At 39.2% G+C, this 19,594-nt stretch overlaps 1 protein-coding gene and 1 long non-coding RNA gene across 2 annotated transcripts in view; one reads left to right on the top strand and one right to left on the bottom strand.

Annotated features, from left to right (window-relative positions):
- mettl6 (methyltransferase 6, methylcytidine) overlaps nt 1-7,762 on the top strand; it is a 31,285-nt gene extending 23,523 nt beyond the window's left edge. The window contains exon 6 of the mRNA XM_043719274.1: nt 7,679-7,762. Coding sequence (XP_043575209.1) covers nt 7,679-7,752 — 74 coding nt within the window. The 3' untranslated portion in view covers nt 7,753-7,762. The remainder of the gene's footprint in view (nt 1-7,678) is intronic.
- The window catches only part of LOC122564428, a 39,899-nt gene that overhangs the window by 8,680 nt on the left and 11,625 nt on the right, over nt 1-19,594 (bottom strand). The window contains exon 2 of the long non-coding RNA XR_006315909.1: nt 348-492. This is a non-coding gene — a long non-coding RNA (uncharacterized LOC122564428). The remainder of the gene's footprint in view (nt 1-347; nt 493-19,594) is intronic.

The following is a 19,594-nucleotide window of genomic DNA, read 5'->3' as shown; positions in this document are numbered from 1 at the left end:
CTCTGACCAATAAAGGAAAGCATACCAAACGTCTTCTTCACTATCCTATCTACCCGAATCTCTACTTTCAAGGAGCTATGAACCTGCCCTACAAGGTCTCTTTGTTCAGCAACACTCCCTAGGACCTTACCATTAAGTGTATAAGTCCTGCTAAGATTTGCTTTCCCAAAATGCAGCACCTCACATTTATCTGAATTAAACTCTGTCTGCCACCTCTTAGCCCATTGACCCATCTGGTCCAGATTCTGTTGTTATCTGAGGTAACCCTCTTCGCTGTCCACTACACGTCTAATTTTGGTGTCACTTGCAATCCATGTCACTAGAAAGACAAAGCAGCAACTACTTACTCTTAAGTCCAAGAAGAAGTCTAACTTGATTTTGCTTTATAAATCCATGTCAACTGAATGATTCTGCATCAATTACCCCAAAATCATTTCGCTACCGATACTGATTTTCTTAGGAGGCAGCGATTGTAATATGGTAGAGTTCAGCCTGCAGTTTGAAAGAGAGAAGGCAAAATCAGAGGTAATAATGTTACAGTTAAGTAAAGGTAATTACAGGGGCATGAGAGAGGAACTGATGAAAATTGACTGGAAGCAGCCTGGCGGGGAAGAAATAGAGCAACAATGGCAGGAGTGTCTGGGTATAATTGAGGACACAATACAGACGTTCATCCTAAAGAAAAGGAAGATTATCCAGGGGGTGGGATGGGCGGAATTAGACAGCCATAGCTGACAAAGGAAGTCAGGAAATGTACCAAAGGGAAAGAGAGAGCCTATAAAGTGGCCAAGAGCACTGGGAAATCAGAAGATTGGGAAGACTATAAAAACAAACAGAGGATAACAAAGAGAGAAATGAGGAAGGAGAGGATCAAATATGAAGGTAAGCTAGCCAGTAATGTTAGAAATGATAGAAAAAAGTTTATTTTAGTACATAAGAAACAAATGAGAGGCAAAAGTAGACAATTTGGGCCGTTCCAAATTGATGCAGGAAGGCTAGTGCTAGGAAATAAGGAAATAGCTGAAGAACTTAATAAGTACTTTGCGTCAGTCTTCACAGTGGAAGACATGAGTAATATCCCAACAATTAAGGAGAGTCGTGGGCAGGGCTGAGTATGGTAGCCATTACAAAGGAGAAAGTGCTAGAAAAGTTAAAAGGTCTAAAAATTGGACATTCTAGAATTCCGAGAGAGGTGTCTGAGGGAATAGCAGAGATGTTGGTTGCGATCTTTCAAAAGTCACTAGAGGCAGGGCAAGTCCCAGATAATTGGAAAATTGCTGTTGTAACCCCTTGTTCAAGAAAGGATCAAGAAAAAAGATGGAAAATTATAGGCTGATTAGACTAACCTCTATTGTTGGTAAAATTCTAGAATCCATCGTTAAGGATGAGATTTCTAAATTCTTGGAAGTGCAGGGTCAGATTAGAACAAGTCAGCATGGATTTTGTAAGGGGAGGTCATGCCTGACAAACCTGTTAGAATTCTTTGACGAGGTAACAAATAGGTTAGACCAGGGAAACCAAGTGGATGTTCTTTATCAAAACTTCCAAATTGCCTTTGATAAGGTGCCTCATGGGAGGCTGCTGAGTAAGGTGAGGGCCCATGGTGTTAGAGGTGAGCTACTGGCATGGATTGAGGATTGGCTGTCTGATAGAAGACAGAGAGTTGGGATAAAAGGTGTTCATTTTATATATTAATGATCTGGATGAAGGGACTGGGGACCATTCTGGTGAAGTTTGCCGATGATATGAAGTTAGGTGGACAGACCGGTAGTTCTGAGGAGGTGGGGAAGGTGCAGAAAGATTTAGACAATTTAGGAGAATGGTCCAAAAAAATGGCTGATGTAATTCAACATGAGCAAATGTGAGGTCTTCCACTTTTGGAAAAAGAATACAGGCATGAACTATTTTATAAACGGTGAGAAAATTCATAAAGCCAAAGTATTCCAGGCTAGTCCAGGATTCTTAATGTTAACTTGCAGGATGAGTCTATGATTAAAAAAGTGAATGTAATGTTGTCATTTATCTCAAGATTGTTGGATTATAAAAGCAGCGATGCGTTTCTGAGACTTTATAAAGCTCTAGTTAGGTCCCATTTAGAATACTGTGTCCAATTTTGGGTCCCACACCTCAGGAAGGACATATTGGCACTGGAAACGTCCCTGGAGATTCAAATGGATGATCCCTGTAATGGTAGGCCTAACATACGATGAATGGTTGAGTATCCTGGGATTGTATTCATTCGAGTTTAGAAGGTTGAGGGGAGATCTAATAGAAACTCACAAGATAATGCAAGGCTTAGAAAGGGTGGACACTGGGAAGTTGTTTCCATTAGATGGGGAGACTAGGACCCATGGGCACAGCCTTACAATTAGAGGGGGTCAGTTTAGAATGAAAATGAGGAGACATTTCTTTAGCCAGAGAATGGTGGGCCTGTGGAATTCATTGCTACAGAGTGCAGTAGAGGCCGGGACATTAAATATCTTCAAGGTAGAGATTGATAAATTCTTGATCTCGCAAGGAATTATGGGCTACAAGGAGAGTGCGGGTAAGTGGAGTTGAAATGCCCACCCGCCATGATTAAATGGCGGAGTAGACTCAATGTGCTGAATGTCCTTAATTCCATTCCTATTTCTAATGGTCTTATGGTCTTATTTTCTAATGGACTCCTCCATTTCCCCAATACTAATGTCAGGCTGAATGGTCAATCGTTCCCGGTTTATTCTCTACCACCCTTCCTAAATAGAGGGATTACATTTGCTACCCTCCAATGTGTGGATCTGTTCCAGAGTCAGCAAAATCTTGAAAGATGACCACCAAAGCATCCATTATTTCTCGGCCCAATCCCTTCACTACTCTGTAAAGTAGATTACTGGGCCTGGGGAATTATCAGTCTTCAATCCTAACAATTTCCCCAAAACCATTTCCCTACTGATATTTATTTTCTTCAGTTCCTCTATTTCACCAAACACTGTGCTCCTCACCTTTTCTGGTATATTATTCATGCCCTCCTTTGTGAATGCAGAAACAAAGCATTTACTGTATTTAGTTGGTCAGCCATTTCTTTGATCCCCATTATAAATTCTCCTGATTTTGATGTAAGGGACCTACATCTGTCTTCTCAAATCTTTTCTCTCCAAATATCTATAGAAATGTTTACAATCAGTTTTTGTACTCCTCACAAGTTTACTCTCATCCTCTATTTTCCCTTTCTTAATCAATCCTTTTGTCCACCTTTGCTGAAGAGTGGCACAATGATGTGGTGCTGTGCACTGCTGCCTCATGGTGCCAGGACCTAGGTTTGATACCAGCTTTGAGTAACTGTATGTGTGGAGTTTGCATTTCCTTCCCGTGTCTGCGAGGGTTTCCTCCAGGTGCTCCGGTTTCCTCCTACAGTACAAAGATGCGCAGGTTAGGTGCATTGACCATGCTAAATTACCCTGCAGTGTCCAGGGACATCAGGCTAGGTGAATTAATCATGGTAAATGTTGAGTTATGGGGATAGGGTAGGGGGCTGTTTTTGGGTGGGATGCTCTTCGGATGGTTGATGCAGACTCAGTGGGCCGAATGGCCTCTTTCTGCATTGCAGGGATTCTATGAATTCTAAACTATTCTCACTCCTCAGGTCTGTTGTAAGCAAAGTCAAGAATTATCTTCAGGCTAAGACTTCAAAATAACATTATTTACTGAACATTCATGCTAAACACTGTACATGGAATTATAGTTACAGTAGGCTCTGACTTATACGTACATTAAGTTAGGATTAACCTATCTTCTCAATGTGTTTATGTCCATGTGCTCTCAAGACTTTTTCATTCCAGAGTGTTGCAATCTTCTTTCAAAGTTTCTTAGTCTCCCCACTCTGTGCCATTTATACTCAGTAATGTACAGCTCCATGACATTGTTGCAAAGTTGCTCCAGAGTCCTAATACTCTTATGCAACAGTTTAACTCCATGTCTCTCGAAGGACAAAGCAACAACTACTTACTCTGAAGTCTAGGAAGAAGTCTAGCTCATCAGGTACATATACAGTTGAGACATTGTAGACTGTGTTTCTCCGCTGGGTAGAGCTTGCCCAGGAAGAGGTATATTAGTTGATCTTTTGATGAGATGCAAATAGATTTCCCAATTTGGGAAGTTTAGCTCACCTTTTAAAGCAGGTCAACTGAATTTCAAAAGTTTATCCCATCTTCAAGAGTCTGAATTTTGGCTTCTTGTTCAATCAAGTTTCTCACCCACTTTACTTCTCCCCTCCTATTAGACGTGACAATTCTGCCCAGAAGCAGGGCGCCTAACTGATTATCCCTTCTCTACAACTTTACGTGTCGTGTTTCTCCTGATGGCTGTAATACTGTATGTAATCTTCTACTGCCGTGTTTTTGTCTTCCTGTTTCGTGAAAAGACAGATGAGGAAGAACTGTGTCCAATGCCCTTGAAAATGTTGTTCCAGCACTGCCATTTTGTAATGTGATCTGCCCCAAATAATTCTCCTTTCAATTTTCCTTTGCAGCTCAAAGGATTGGGTTTGATTATGAATTCATGATGTGTTGAATAGCAATACTTAACTGACACATTATACTGATACAGAAACAGAATTTGCAGATGTTACAAATCTGAAATAAAAACAGAAGTTTGTTAATGCACATTGACTGAGCAGGACTTGGAGAAAGCAACACAGTTAGGGTTTCAGACACACAATCTCTGACAATCACAGGTCCTTTTGACCGACAATGTTTTAAGGCCACTTTCAGATCCGTGCAAAAGTGAGTTTGATGAAAAGCTAACTGCAGACAATATTTTTCAAGTGTTATGAGGCCACGATGTGGAATAGAATTTAACTTTAGCTGAAGTATGGCAATCTTGAAAAGGTTCCCAACCTACCATTGAATCTCAGTTCAGGCACAACTTTTAGATATTTTCCTGAACATCATCACTCCCATTGACTTTTCGGTAACATTAAGAACATAAAGTTAAAAATCACACAACACCAGGTTAAAATCCAACAGGTTTAATTGGGAGCACTAGCTTTCGGAGCTCTGCTCCTTCATCAGATGGTTGTGACAACCGCCTGATGAAGGAGCAGCGCTCCGAAAGATAGTGCTTCCAATTAAACCTGTTGGACTATAACCTGGTGTTGTGTGATTTTTAACTTTGTATGCACCAGTCCAACACCAACATCTCCAAATCATTAAAAATATAATCAGTGCTCAGAAGCTGATGGGCAGAATTTCATTAATGGGTGAAAGACGTTGGAAAAAAAAGACTCCATTATTCTTGATCAACTCTGACATTTAAGCCAAAAGAGATGAACTTGGGCATTTTTGATTGAAACCAGCATTATAATTGGTTTCTTTATCATTATTCTTTAACATATTGTAGTAAAGAAGATTTGCACTTGCATAGCCCCTTTTATGATATTGCGTTTTCCACAGTATTTTACTATTGTACTAGGGAAGTGCAGTAATCAATCTGTACAGAACAAGCTCTCATAACAACAAGGGAACAATGACCAGAGATGTTAGTGGTGTAGACTGTGTGTTAATTGTTGGCCATTGCTAAGCGTATCCCTACTCTTTGAAATTTGCTGAGGGATGTAATATGCCCAGTTCAGTGTGCAAACAAGGATTTGGCTTTACACCCCATCCAAAATACAGCTGCTCTTACAGTACAGGACTGCATCAAGACAACCTTAATATTCCAGATCAAAGTACATGACCAGGTTTCAGCAATGGGTCTGAAACCCATAACCTTCTGATTCAGACGCAAGAGTGACACCACTAAACCAAGGCTGAAGAAAAGAAACAGCGAGAAAAGCTACCGTTTGCATTCAGTGAAAAACATTTTAAACCTTTTCATAGAATATTGATAGATTCCTGCTCAGTAATTCCAGTACAATGGGCTTTATTGGTAATTAGAAAGGAATATTTTAAACCCAGAACTGCAGTGGAAATAAAATGAAACACTTGTGTAAAAGATATACTGAACATCAACTAAGAACATTTCCTAGATGGTTACACAATGAAGGTCATTTTTTTTCAAGAAGTGCTGGACAATAGGGTCAGTGTACTTGAATAGATAAGAACTAATTCTGTAAGAACCATAGTAATTTACTTTGCAAATTTCAGAGAAAGTAAACATTAGTGGCAAGTTGTTGTTATATTAACCTCAAAATTATACTAGGGAGTATACTTTGGAACAAAAAATAATTGGTCACACAAAGTCAGCTAAGTACAACTGTTTTTCAGAGTCTTGCATGATACAAAACATGAGCACAATCTAGTTATTGAAACCAGAACTGTAAATTTCTATTTTTGATTTCTATGTTGTTTATCTCCTGTATTCACTGGAGCATCAGAGGCTGAAAGGTGACCTTATAGAGGTTTATAAAATCATGAGGGGCATGTATTGGGTAAATAGATAAGGTCTTTTCCCTGGGGTGGGGGAGTCCAGAACTAGATGGCAGAGATTTAGGTGAGGGGAAAAATCTAAAAGAGACCTGAGGGGCAACATTTTCATGCAGAGGGTGGTGCACATATGGATTGAGCTGCCAGAGGAAGTGGTGGATGCTGGTACAATTACAACATTTAAAGACCTCTGCATGGGTATGTGAATAGGAAGGGTTTAGAGCGATATGGGTCAAATACTGGCAAATGAGGCTAGATTAGTTTACGATACTGTTCAGCATTGACAAGTTGGACCAAAAGGTCTGTTTTAATTCTGTACATCTCTATGACTTTATGACTCTCTAAAGGTTTTGTGCCCTATTGCCTTTCTAAGCAACCTATTCTCAGTGTGTTGCTGGACACCCGGACCAACCAACCCAACCACCCCGTAGCCCAACACTTTAACTCCCCCTCCCACTCCACCAAGGACATGCAGGTCCTTGGACTCCTCCATCGCCAGACCATGGCAACACGACGGTTGGAGGAAGAGCGCCTCATCTTCTGCCTGGGAACCCTCCAACCACAAGGGATGAACTCAGACTTCTCCAGTTCCCTCATTTCCCCTCCCCCCACCTTGTCTCAGTCAAATCCCTCAAACTCAGCAACGCCTTCCTAACCTGCAATCATTTTTCCAGCAACACATTTTCAGCTCTGATCTCCAGCATCTGCAGCCCTCACTTTCTCTCAACCTATTCTCAGTGTCTATCAAACTAAAGTATTGAGTTGAACTGAAGATATATTGGAGAATGCTTTAATTTGCTCAGAACCTTCCTTTTCAAAGTAGTTTTTGAAGTGAATGAAAGCTGCTTCACACTGTCTTATACATAATTTGTATCAAAGCATATCATAGGCACAGCACAATAGAGATTCCTCATGATTTGTACTGGATACTATTGTTTTTTGTGATCCCCAAATGACAGGCTGAGCTTCACTGAGACAACATTAAGTTTGACTATAAAGCTGATTTCACTTCACAGTCATGTGAAACGTACAGGTGTGTGCCCTATATCACTTAGTTCACTTGGTATAACAAATGAGCATAATTGTATGAAATAAGGAGCAGGCTTCACTACTTCCATATGGATAGCCTACTTTATTTAACTTAAAAAGGCTAATCACTCTGCATCCTGTCTGACAGCTCAGAACAGAACCTCTCGTGCTGTAGTCACCAATCTTTCTAGAACTTTCTTGAATCACTTAATTGCCTGACCTAATTCTGTCTGGTTTTTTTTGTAAAGGGTTAATGACTGAGAATGTCAGAGAAAGCAATGTCATTGCTACAATACTTCATACAAACATCTACAGAGCATGACAAGAGACTCGAGAAGAGAAGACCCGAGTGAAGGGATGTTTCTAGAGAAAAACGTACCGGTCCGACCAACCTTGTATACATCAAATAAAGTAACAGTATGACCAGTGCATTCATTTCCACATATTATTTACTGTTTCTTTTTTCTAAGGTCAAGCTTAGACTTTGCGTAGAGTGTTATGTTAATAGTAAAATGGTGGAGAACTCTTGCTTAATTGTGTCAGGATTTTTAAAATGCTCATTTGGATTTTACCACATTCTTAATAACTTCTTGTATTTTAATATGGACAAGTGTAAAATGATGCATTCGGAGGTCAAATGCAAGGCGAAACTACACAGCAAATGGCAAGACCCTTGGGAGAACTGATATTGTTATGGACCAGGCCAAACCCCCTCACACCTTCAAGGAAGTAACCCAGACCCTAACTTTGCCAGTTGTTTTAAGCAGGTGTAACAGAGATATTCCAGGAGGGATGCATTTTGTCAAAGCATAAAACAGAATTTATTTACAAGATTACTGTATGAAAATCAAACAAAAGAGAATAGAATACTGAATAATTTAACTTATCGAAAACCCAACAGAACATCCCAACTTAATGATGCTGTTCCAAATATTTGCAACAATCACCTTAAACACCCCTTGGCACAAAAGGTAAAATCAAACACAGGGTCTTACAGGAGAGATGTCAGAGAGAGAGGACCAGCATAGACCTGCTTCTTTGGTTTCAGCAGCTTTAAAACTGCCTGACTGCTTTCAGTGAACAGCCAGATTGCCAAAACCCAAATCAAACCAGAGAAAAGCTGAGCTGGGAGAACTGGCTACTCCCCTTTCATTGTACACATTTTTTTTTAAACTTGCAAGTCTTTTTCCTGACGCAGTATCTGTTTGCTATAATGAAATTAGCCCTAAAACCCATCCAAGCCCAGACTTTTTGGAACCTGTGTTTTACAATCTCCAGGTAAAAACAACAAGGACAACATAATCTTGTTAAAAGAACAGCATCATCGCACCTCATTCCTTAAAAAAAGATGAACCATCAATATCCAAAGATGGCTTCATTTTAAAACCCCTTAATTTGAAACTGTTAGTACCCAATAACACACAAATACATTACATTGACTATAAACATGATGCTTAACTACATTCTGCTTCAGTTTGTTTTACTCCTGCCACCGAACGCTCTGTGTTTCATTCAAGTCTTGACAATGCATCAGCAATCACGTCTTCTCATCCTGACACATTCACAACTTTCAAACTGAATGGCTGTAACAAACATCTAAAGAGTCTGGCATTTTTGTCCTTAAATTTCTCCACAAACTTCCAATGGGTTGTGATCAGTGTATATGATTGTCTCAGATACGTTACTGGTAATGTAAACATTAAAATGTTGTAATGCCAACACCAAGCTCAAAGTCTCCTTCTCAACTATCGAATACTTTTGCTGATGATTGTTTAATTTCCTGGAGGAATACTCAATTGATCTTTCTACCTTCTCATCGTCTACCTTCTCACCGACACCCACATCAGATTAAATTCCCTATATTGTAGAAACAGGCCAATTGGCCCAACAAGTCCACACTGAACCTCCGAAGAGTAACCCACCCAGACCAATTCCCTCTGACTAATGCACCTAACACAATGGGCAATTTAGCATGGCCAATTCACCTGACCTGCACATCTTTGGACGGTGGGGGGAAACCAAAGCAAACCCACACAGACAGTCACCTGAGGCTGGAATCAAACTCAGGTCCCTGGCGCTGTGAGGCAGCAGTGCTAACCACTGAGCCACGATGCCATCCCTAAAAATGCACGCAACAGCACAGCACTGAAACCCACATCACTCACATCAATAGCCACCTTGAATGGCTTTGCGTAATTAGGTTTGGCTAATACTGGGGCAGTGGTTAACACAGATTTCAGGCTGTCAAATGCCATCTGGCAGTCTACTGTCCACTGAAACTTCTTGCCTTTCTTTAGTAATTCAGTGAGTGGAGAAGCCACACTACTAACATTTGGTACGAATTTTCCATAAAATTCACTCAATCCCAGAAATCAAAGTACTGCTCTTTTTGTCAATGGTATGGGAAACGTCCCAATTACCTTTGTTTTTGCATCCCTTGGGGCCACTTGTCCATGTCCAATAACATGGCCGGGAAGATGAATTGGGCTTTGGCAAATTCACTTTTAGCTAGGTTTGTCATCCAAGCCTGCCTTCCAAAGTTGATCGAACACATCTGATGAATGTTGCAAATGTTCCTTCCATGTGTGACTAAAAATCACCAGGTCATCAATATGTATGACACAATCGGGTCATCCGGCAATGACCTTATTGGTCAGTCTCTGAAGTGTGATTGGAGCATTTTTCATACCAAATGGCATGACTTTAAACTGATATAGTCCATTTGGCATTATGAAAGCAGAAATAATTTTTACTCTTTTGGACAAAGGTACTTGTCAGTATCCCCTGAGCAAATCCAACTTAGAAATATAAGTTGCTTGTCCTACATTTTCAACACAGTCTTCCACATGCGGAATCGGATATGTATCAGTCTTCGTAGCTGCATTGACTTTGTGATAGTCCATACGTAACTATTGGGCACCATCTGGCTTTGGCACCATGGCTATGGGTGAGCTCCAGTCACTGTAATGCACTTCCATTATGTCGTCTTGGAGCATGTATTCAACCTCCTTTTGAACCTGTGCCAACTTTAGAGAGTTATGCCCATAAGGATGTTACTTAATCAGAACAGCATCTCCTATATATCTACATCATGCATAATTAGGTTAGTACTTCCCTATTTATTTCCACATATCTCCCCATGTGATAGTAATAACTCTTTATGGTCATTCTGATTTTCCTCTGAAAGGTAACTCAATAATTTATCCCAATGTTTGACAACTTCCTCATTGTCCAATTTAATGTGAAGGATCCTCTGAATTTGGTTCTTCCTTCTGTGCTGGAATTGTTAACACCTTTTCTTCTTGCTTTCCTTCCCTATCAAAATACCTTTGCGCATATTCACATGACACACTCTGTGAGATTTCTTTCTGTCTGGAGTCCTTATCAAATAGTTCACTTCACTCAATTTCCTTTCGACTTCATAAGGTCCACCAAGCCTTGTTTTTAAAGGTTTGCCTATCACCAGAAATAACACTATCACCTTATCCCTGACAGCAAAATTGCAAGTTTTTGAATTCTTGTTTGCTTCCTATTTCATGGTATGCTGTGATAATTTTAAATGCTGCCTAGCCAGTTCTCCCACTCTATTTATTTGTTCCTGAAAATTTGACACATTGTCTGAATATGTAGTCTCTGAATTCTGACTTAACAATTTCTCTTTTTTTTAATAGATATTTTTATTAGAAATTTAACATTTTTACAAGTTTACAAAAATAAACAAAACTCTCAGATATAAACATTGATATACAATTAGCTCAAACAATTTCTCTTTAATCCATTTTAATGGTCCTCTCACTTCATGCCCAAAAACTAATTCAAATGGACAGAATTTGGTTGACTCATTTGGTGCATCTCTGAACACAGAAAGTACAAATGGAATTCTCTTATCCCAGTCATCTGGATAGTCCTGACTATAAGCCTTCAACATGGTCTTTAATGTCTGATGACACCTTTCTAGCACTCACTGCAATTCTGGATGTATGACATGTCTGGCAATAGATTTGCATTGTTTTATTCCTAAGCTATCCATAACTTCCTTGAATAATTTTGATGTGAAGTTTGACCCTTAATCCGATTGTATCTCTGTGGGTAGTCCGTATCTAGTGAAACATTTGATTAATTCCTCTGAATTAACGGCCTCTGGAAATCTTGTGGACACATCCATGATTGTTAACAAATACTGATTCCCATTTTTTTGTTTTGAGTATGGATTCTATGCAATCAATTAAGACTCTTCTAGAAGGTTCCTCAAATGCAGGAATAGGTATTAAACGTGTGGGTTTTATTAGTTCCAATTACCTGACATGTATGACGTGTCTGGCAATATTCAACTATATCCTTGTGCAGTCCAGGCCAGTAAAAATGTTTTCGTATTTTAGTTTGAGTTTTTCTCACTCCTAAATGACCCCCTAAATGAATGGTAGCTCATGCACCACCCGCAACACCTCCTTTCTAACACCCGCTGGCAACATGAATTGATGAACTTCTGCCCATTTCACATCTGCATGAATATGTAGTAGTAGCCATTTCCTCATTAAGACATCATTTTTAAGATAATAACATTCAGGGATACATTCAGATTCTCTTTCTGTGTATGCCTTTTAAGACAATTGGTTTAAATTTTCATCTTTCTGCTGTAACTCAGTTAATTTATCTGAGCTAAAGAGGTCTGCTGTGTCACCTATCTGCTCCTGGCTTATATCAATCTGATCAAACAGGGTCTCTGCTGATTCCACTTTAATTTTTTTATCTGTACTCTTTGATTGCTCCTGTTTCAATGGATGATTTTGTGACCTTGTTACCACACAGACTGGAAAAATCCCAGGTTAAGTGTCCTGCAATAGTTTAGTTGCCGGAGTTTCCACTGGTTTCTCAACCACAGTAGGCAGCACTCCTACCTGTGAACCAGCTGTATCATTAGCAAGGGCAAACTGTATTCCTGGAGCTGAGCATTTGTTGAGTACTCCTACCACGACTTCTCCACTGGGCACTCTCACTCAATTTATATAACTGAGCGCTTCTCGTCACACAATGAATTCCCGTTACTAGCAACTTTTCTGGCAATAGTCCTTCAGAGGTACATCTCTCCGTATCTTTCAACATCACAGATTGAGAGTATCCTTTATCTCACAACACTGTAACCTCTTTACCTGCTGCTTTAATCGTAATTCAACTGTTTCAGTTCTGTAGCCCTTTCCTTGTCTTTTGGTTCTAACTCAAGCTGCTTGAATTTTAAATTGAATTCTAGCCATCTCTAAAGATTCTGATGGCATTTCCAGCTAATTTAAATGCCGAGTAATTGCTGTAATTATCTCTCCTTTCCTCACAGAAGGAGGCAGCTCCAGCTTGTCTGCTAATTCCAGCAGCTTGACCTGAATCACCTTTTGTAAAATTCCCAAGGTCTCTTCTTCAACTCCCAGAAAACACCTGGTAACTTGAAAGCCTTTTCCTGAGGCAGTATCTGTTAGCTATCATAAAATTGGCCCAAAAACTCATCCGAGCCCAGACTTTTCATAACCTGTTTTACAACCTTCAGGAAAAAATAAACCAAGGGAAACATAACCTTGTTAAAGGAGCAGCACCATCACAATATACAGTGGGATCTTGGAGTGCAAATCCCTAACTCCCTGAAAGTGGCATCACAAGTGGATAAGGTAGTAAAGAAGGTGTACACCATGCTTGCCTACATCAGTTGGGGCATTGAACATAAGAGTTGGTAAGTCATGTTACCGTGCATAAAAGTTGTTAGGCCACTTTTGGAGTATTGTGCTCAGTTCTCTTCGCCACACTGTAGGAAAGCTGTGGAGCCTTTGGAGAGGGCGCAACAGAGGTTTACCATGATGTTGCCTGGAGATACTGACTGTAAGGAGAGGTTGGACAGACTTGGATTGTTTTATTTGGAAAATCGGAGGCTGAGGGGGTGTCCTTATCGAAGTATATATAATTAAGAGAGGCATGGATAGGGTGGTTAGTTGGAGTCTTTTTTTCAGAGTAGCAATATCAAATACTAGAGGCATAGGATTAGGGTGAGAGAGGAAAACATTAAAACTGATTTGCGAGGTAAGGTTTATACACACAGGGTGGGAGGTCCGAGAATGCACTGGCAGGGGAGGTGATAGAAGCAGATACAATAGCCACGTCTAAGAGGTATTTAGACTGAAACATGAACTGGCAGAGAATAGAGAGATACAAATATCTGCAGGCAATGGTATTAGTTTAGAATGGCATCCTGGTTGGCACAGGCATGATGGGCCGAAGGTCCTGTTCCTGTGCTGTACTGTTCTATGTTCTATAAGTAATTTTTGTTAAAGGTCCAAGGCTCTAGCTATATCTTTACATTGCAGCAAGACCAACTAGAACCCAACCTCAACAACGACAGAATTTTCTTTAAACAAACCTGACTCCAGTTCTGAAAAAGAGTCATGATCAGACTCAAAATGTTGACTTTGCTTTCTCTCCACAGATGCTGTCAGACCTGCTGAGTTTCTCCTGCATTCTTTGTGTTTGTTTCAGATTTCCAGTGTCCGTGATATTTTGACTTTATTCCATTGACAACCTTTTCTCCAAACCAAATGCCACCAAAGAAAAGAACTCCCCCACCTAATTTTGGCTGTAAATCCTTATGAATTCCCTTGAATTCAATAGCGATGCTTTTGAGTGGTCTTAGAAACATCTAAGGACACTGGCTTTGGACAAACGATCTGAATAGTAATGACAAATATTTGCTGTCTTGTGAATTTAGTCTCCTTAAAGAAAGCTTCAACTGAAAAATGTTTTAAGATAACACACTTGCGGACCATCCCATGGTCCAAGCATTCAAAAAGTGTGACAATAATGAAGGATCCATCGCCTTGAAACAAAACCAAAGATAGCAGGGTGACATGGTGGCTCAGTGGTTAATGCTGCTGCCTCACAGCTCCAGGAACCTGGGTTCAACTCTACCCTCAGGCAACTCTCTGTATGGAGTTTGCATGTTCTCCCGATGGCTGTGTGGGTTTCCTCTAGGTGCTCTGGTGTGCTACCATATTCCAAAGATGTGCAGGTTAGATACATTGACCATGCTGAATTGCCCACAGTGTGCAGGTTAGGTGGGTTAGCTATCAGAAATGTGGGGTTACAGGAAATGGGTGAGATGGTCAATGAGGCCTTGGTGGGCCAAATGGCTTTTTCCACACTGTAGGGATTCTACTTCTATAAAGCAACATTGAACTTCAGAAAACTTTGAAGTTTAAATTTGCCTAAGAAATCTTGGAAGTGCTTTAAATATGAATCTGGTTCTTGTGTATCTGAAAATGAAAATACAAGTGAATTTCCCATTAAGACGCAATGCATCATGGAAGATTCTGAAAGATTCGACCTGAGATAGTAGCCAATCTTTTCTTTGTTCAGGTGCAGACAACTTGTGTTTACCGGCATGTTTTGTTTTTATTTTATAATTCCAGTACTTTTAGTGTTTTATTTTCAAGAGTAGAGACCAGCAATACTTTCAAGAATTTAGATGTTTCCTGTCTGTTTGAATCAGTCACCAAAATGTCTCCCTTCCAGAGAATACATCCAATAAATGAATTTATCACTCACATTCCCATTTATTTCACCTCAGTGCTGATAATTAGGGAGTAAAAGAATCTTCAGAATAAACAGAAGTGCCAATTGTGACAATTTATTCTGAACATATTTTTTGACTGCTATCAGTAGAGGCTGACATTCAGTGCAGTACACAGGAGGTACCATTTTGGATGAGATGTTCTTTCTTTCAAACTTCTTTAGCCACTGAATGAGTAAGGTCACTTTTCTAAAATGCTCAGTATGCGTCAGATAGTTTTCTGGTTGAAATAAGCTATTTAAAAATAACTTGTACAAAACAAAATTACTATATAACAGATTTGTACTTCAAAAACAGTCCATTAAGAGCAGCAAGTACAAAGTTAAGTAATGGAAATACTCATTGTGACTTCTGGTATTATAACATTGTTTAATTTATTTATGAGAGAAATATCACATTGTATCTAATCTCAGAACATGGTATTTTGCTAAGCAATTGCAAGAATTTGGATGAATTAGTTCCAGAAAGAAAGGTTGTGTAATAGACTAACAGAGGTTTTAAGGTAAGAATGTAGATGTAGAAAAGATGTGGAATAGACCAAAACTGAAGTACACAATTATAAGTAAATTACTAATAATTCCATAGTGGAAGTCATGAGAAACATGTTTACCTCAAGAGTAATGTAAACATGGACCATTCTACCATAAAGCATAATTTATTTTCATTATTTGTTCAGTCTATCAGGACAAAGGATGACTTTCTACAACTCTGAGTTGTGGATGTTGAGGTGACAAAACAGTCCATTGTTGGACCTGAGCACAGCTGGATCAGGTGGTGTTTAATGGGTGGGTGGGAGCTTGGGCTTTCACATACACCTTGTCCTGTTTGTGCTTGACGTCCTCAAAATGGTTGCCACTTTCACAAATGCTTCCTCTCATGAGCAATTGATTCCCATTATTCTGTGTGCAAACTGGAGTCATGTGTCTGTGCAGAACATTCTACAAAACATGTTAAATGCTTTAGCTCAATAAACTATCTGACAAGAGGGGACAGACTACATGGCTGAACAATATAACTGCAGATTAAAACGTCAATGTAAAATCAGAAGAAATCTAATATTACAATATCTTGTTACCGGTATGATTTCAAACCCCACATTAGTGAGATCCTTCTCCAAGGGTAGGGGAATCCATACCTAGAGGGCATGGGTTTAAGGTGAAAGGGGAGCGATTTAAAGGGATCTGAAGGATAACTTTTTCACACAGAGGATGGGACATATATGGAATGAACTGCCAGAGGAATTGGTAGAAATGGGTCCAATTATAATATTTAAAAGACATTTAGACAGATACATGAATAGAAAAGGTTTAGAGGAACATGGACCAAATGCAGGCAACTGGAACTAGTTCAGTTGAGGAAACCTGGTTGGCATGGACAAATTGAACCGAAGGATCTGTTTCCATGATGTATGACTCTATGACTCAATGAAGCCAAAACTGTCCAGTCTTTCACCAATAATGTATTCATTGTAGCAAAAGAGGTCACTTTTGTATGATGTGCTGCAGTTTGAAGAATATACAAAGCAACAAATTAAATCATTCTCAACCCAATATGGACATTCATGCCATTGAATAGAAGCTTGAAGAATTAGCCAATAATGCAAGGGAACATGAAGAACGACAATGTATAGATGACCAACTTCATTTTTTTCCAAATAACAATGGTATTTGACAGTAGTAATGCCACAGAACAAATATAACCACCATTTAAATCTCACACACTCCTGAAGTTACATCATCATAAATCCTTTAAACTAAATCAATTGAATTCATGACATAACAAACAAAATCAGCAAATTTACCTCAAGAGATTTTACACTCAGTCATAGACTTTCCTGCATCTATGGAGAGAAAGTGTAGGTCCAGTGACCCTTCTTTAGAACTGGACCTGACATGTTAACTCTACTTTCTCTCCACAGATGCCGCCAGACCTGTGGAAGTTTTCCAGCAATTTCTGTTTCTGTGTGTCTCAGATTTCTAGAATCAACTAATAGTAGTAAATCAATGAGATTTTAAAAAAAAACATGAGGCAACGAGAGGCCAGAAGATATGCCGATCGGGTTAGGTAGAATGGAGTTTGTGGAAGTGAGAGGACGAGTTGGGCCAAAGGCGAAGGTCCATACCTGCACTTTCTTTGCGAGTTGTTCTGAATAACTTCAGGAATAAAAATGGTGAGGCATTTCAAAACAGCAACTTGAAAATGATTTTAATTCCAGGATACTTGAGAAGTGAGATTAAATGAGTGGCAAGTTCTCCTTCTGTTTATTATTGATTTTGATTATGCTTTTGGGGAAAAAATCCTCATTGATTTACTACTATTAGTTGATTTCCCAAGTAATTGCTTGTGGGAAATCAACATTGAATGTGATTAAAGGATCAGGGCTATAAATGTAGTTCAATCCTCATGTCAAAATTATAAATTTATTCCTTTATTTTCATATTTGTGTTATAAATTTCTGTATCCAATTATAATAGAAATACCCATGTCAACTCGTCACACTGCAAGTACGCTGTCCTACCAAAAATAGGAATATCGTATATGTTTAAGATCCAACAACATTACTGAGCTGGCAGTTGATGGAAGAAGCTCAGGAAGCGTATGTACAGGATGCCAACTGAGTTCAGGGAGTAATAACCGCATGCTACACATTGTTTTGAACTGCAGGCTGATTCCAGAGATTCAAGATTGTGACCTCTTGAACCACCATTATGCTTACTTATCTAGTTTGCATTTATTACAGCCAGAAAAAAAGGAAATAGCAGCTGGACATGAAATATGCCTGACATTCTCTTGAATTGACATATGAAACTTGTTCAGTAGATCGAATTTATTAAGTAGAAGCAAATAATCTACGTCTGTGTCAATGTAATGAAAAGTATCAGACTGGGAGCTAAGATGCTTTGATAATGAATGAAAAGAACTGCAGATTCTAGAAATCTGAGACACACAGAAACAGAAATTGCTGGAAAACTTCCACAGGTCCGGCGGCATCTGTGGAGAGAAAGTAGAGTTAACATGTCAGGTCCAGTTCTGAAGAAGGGCCACTGGACCTACACTTTCTCTCCATAGATGCTGCCCAGCCTGACATTGCATGAACTCCAGTTTAAGCAAATTACATCTTTTTTCTCTGTTCATACTGATATCAGCAGCATAAAGCTGAGACCAACTATTTCAGTTTCTTTTCAGTTTATCATAATCCTCTTCAAAACAACTCTGAATTAATTAACTTCAGTCAACACACTTGTGCATATTTGCTTGCATTAAGGCTGATTAAACCAATTTTCTCCACTCATTGAAGTGTTTTACTGATTAACACTTCATGATTGATCAGAACAACAATCATGCGGATGGGAGCCAAGTAACATTTGCTGTAGGGACCATGTTGTTACTTTGCTGCCAGAAGGAATGACAATCTTAAAATTGGAACCAGACCACATTTCTTGGTGAAATCAAGAATCAATTTTTCATGCAAAGTGTTATGGGAAGCTGGTACTCTCACCAGGCAACAAGTGAGTCAATCAATCTTTCAATACTGAGGTTGGTCTTGGGGAGTCTATAGCCTGGAAAGTCATAAAGTTGTTCGATTAGAATTAAAATGTTGAATTTTGTTGAATACTTATTTGGGCCAACAGTTCTAAGTATCAAAAAACTTTATTAGAGCTGTTAAGAATGGAGAGAATAATAGCCTCATTTCATAAACATACATTGTGATAATCAGATTAATGGAATTATTTAAATTACAACTCAGCAAGGAATGGGTCATGATTTTAGTTTCACAAGTTATTTCTTTACTGGCAGACAAACATAATTCAAACAGACTGATATCACAATGCACACGAAAGTAATTTAATTTGGACGGAACATATCTAACACTGCAAAAAAAAACACTTATTGTTTCATCTTCTGGTTGAGGTGATAGGAGTTGGATTGTCTTTGAAAGGCCTTTCGGTAGTCTGTATACATTAATAATTATTATTTACAGACTAAGAATCTGTCTGTGTGGAGTTTGCACATTCTCCCCATGTCTGCATGGGTTTCCTCCGGGTGCTCCGGTTTCCTCCCACAGTCCAAAGAGTGCAGGTTAGGTGGATTGGCCATGCTAAATTGCCCATAGCGTTCGGTGCATTAGTCAGAGGGAAATGGGTCTGGGCGGGTTACTCTTCGGAGGGTCGGTGTGGACTTGTTGGGCCGAAGGGCCTGTTTCCACACTGTAGGGAATCTAATCTAATCTAATCTAAAATATAAACAGTAATGGATCAAATATAACTCAAAGTTCTTCTTCCATGAGCTCTCTTTCTAGTTCTTTTTCATTTCATTGATGTTATTATCATCATTACAAAACAATTTCTTGAATTGCTCATTAAAATAGTTTCCTGTACAGTATCATTATTGGATTAATATTCTAAAGCCTGAATAAAATAATCTGGGAGTGTGAGTTCATGTATTACAATGGCAGCTGGGGATTTACATGCAGTTAATTCATTAAATATATCTGGACTGCAGCGGTGGCATAGTGTCCCTGCTTTTGAGCCATAAATTTGAATCTCAGTACACGACTTGA

The sequence above is a fragment of the Chiloscyllium plagiosum genome, chromosome 29 (genome assembly GCF_004010195.1).
Source record: "Chiloscyllium plagiosum isolate BGI_BamShark_2017 chromosome 29, ASM401019v2, whole genome shotgun sequence".
Classification (NCBI taxonomy): Eukaryota; Metazoa; Chordata; class Chondrichthyes; order Orectolobiformes; family Hemiscylliidae; genus Chiloscyllium; species Chiloscyllium plagiosum.
Note: the sequence above shows the minus strand (reverse complement) of the source record. Positions and strands in the feature narration are given on the sequence as shown.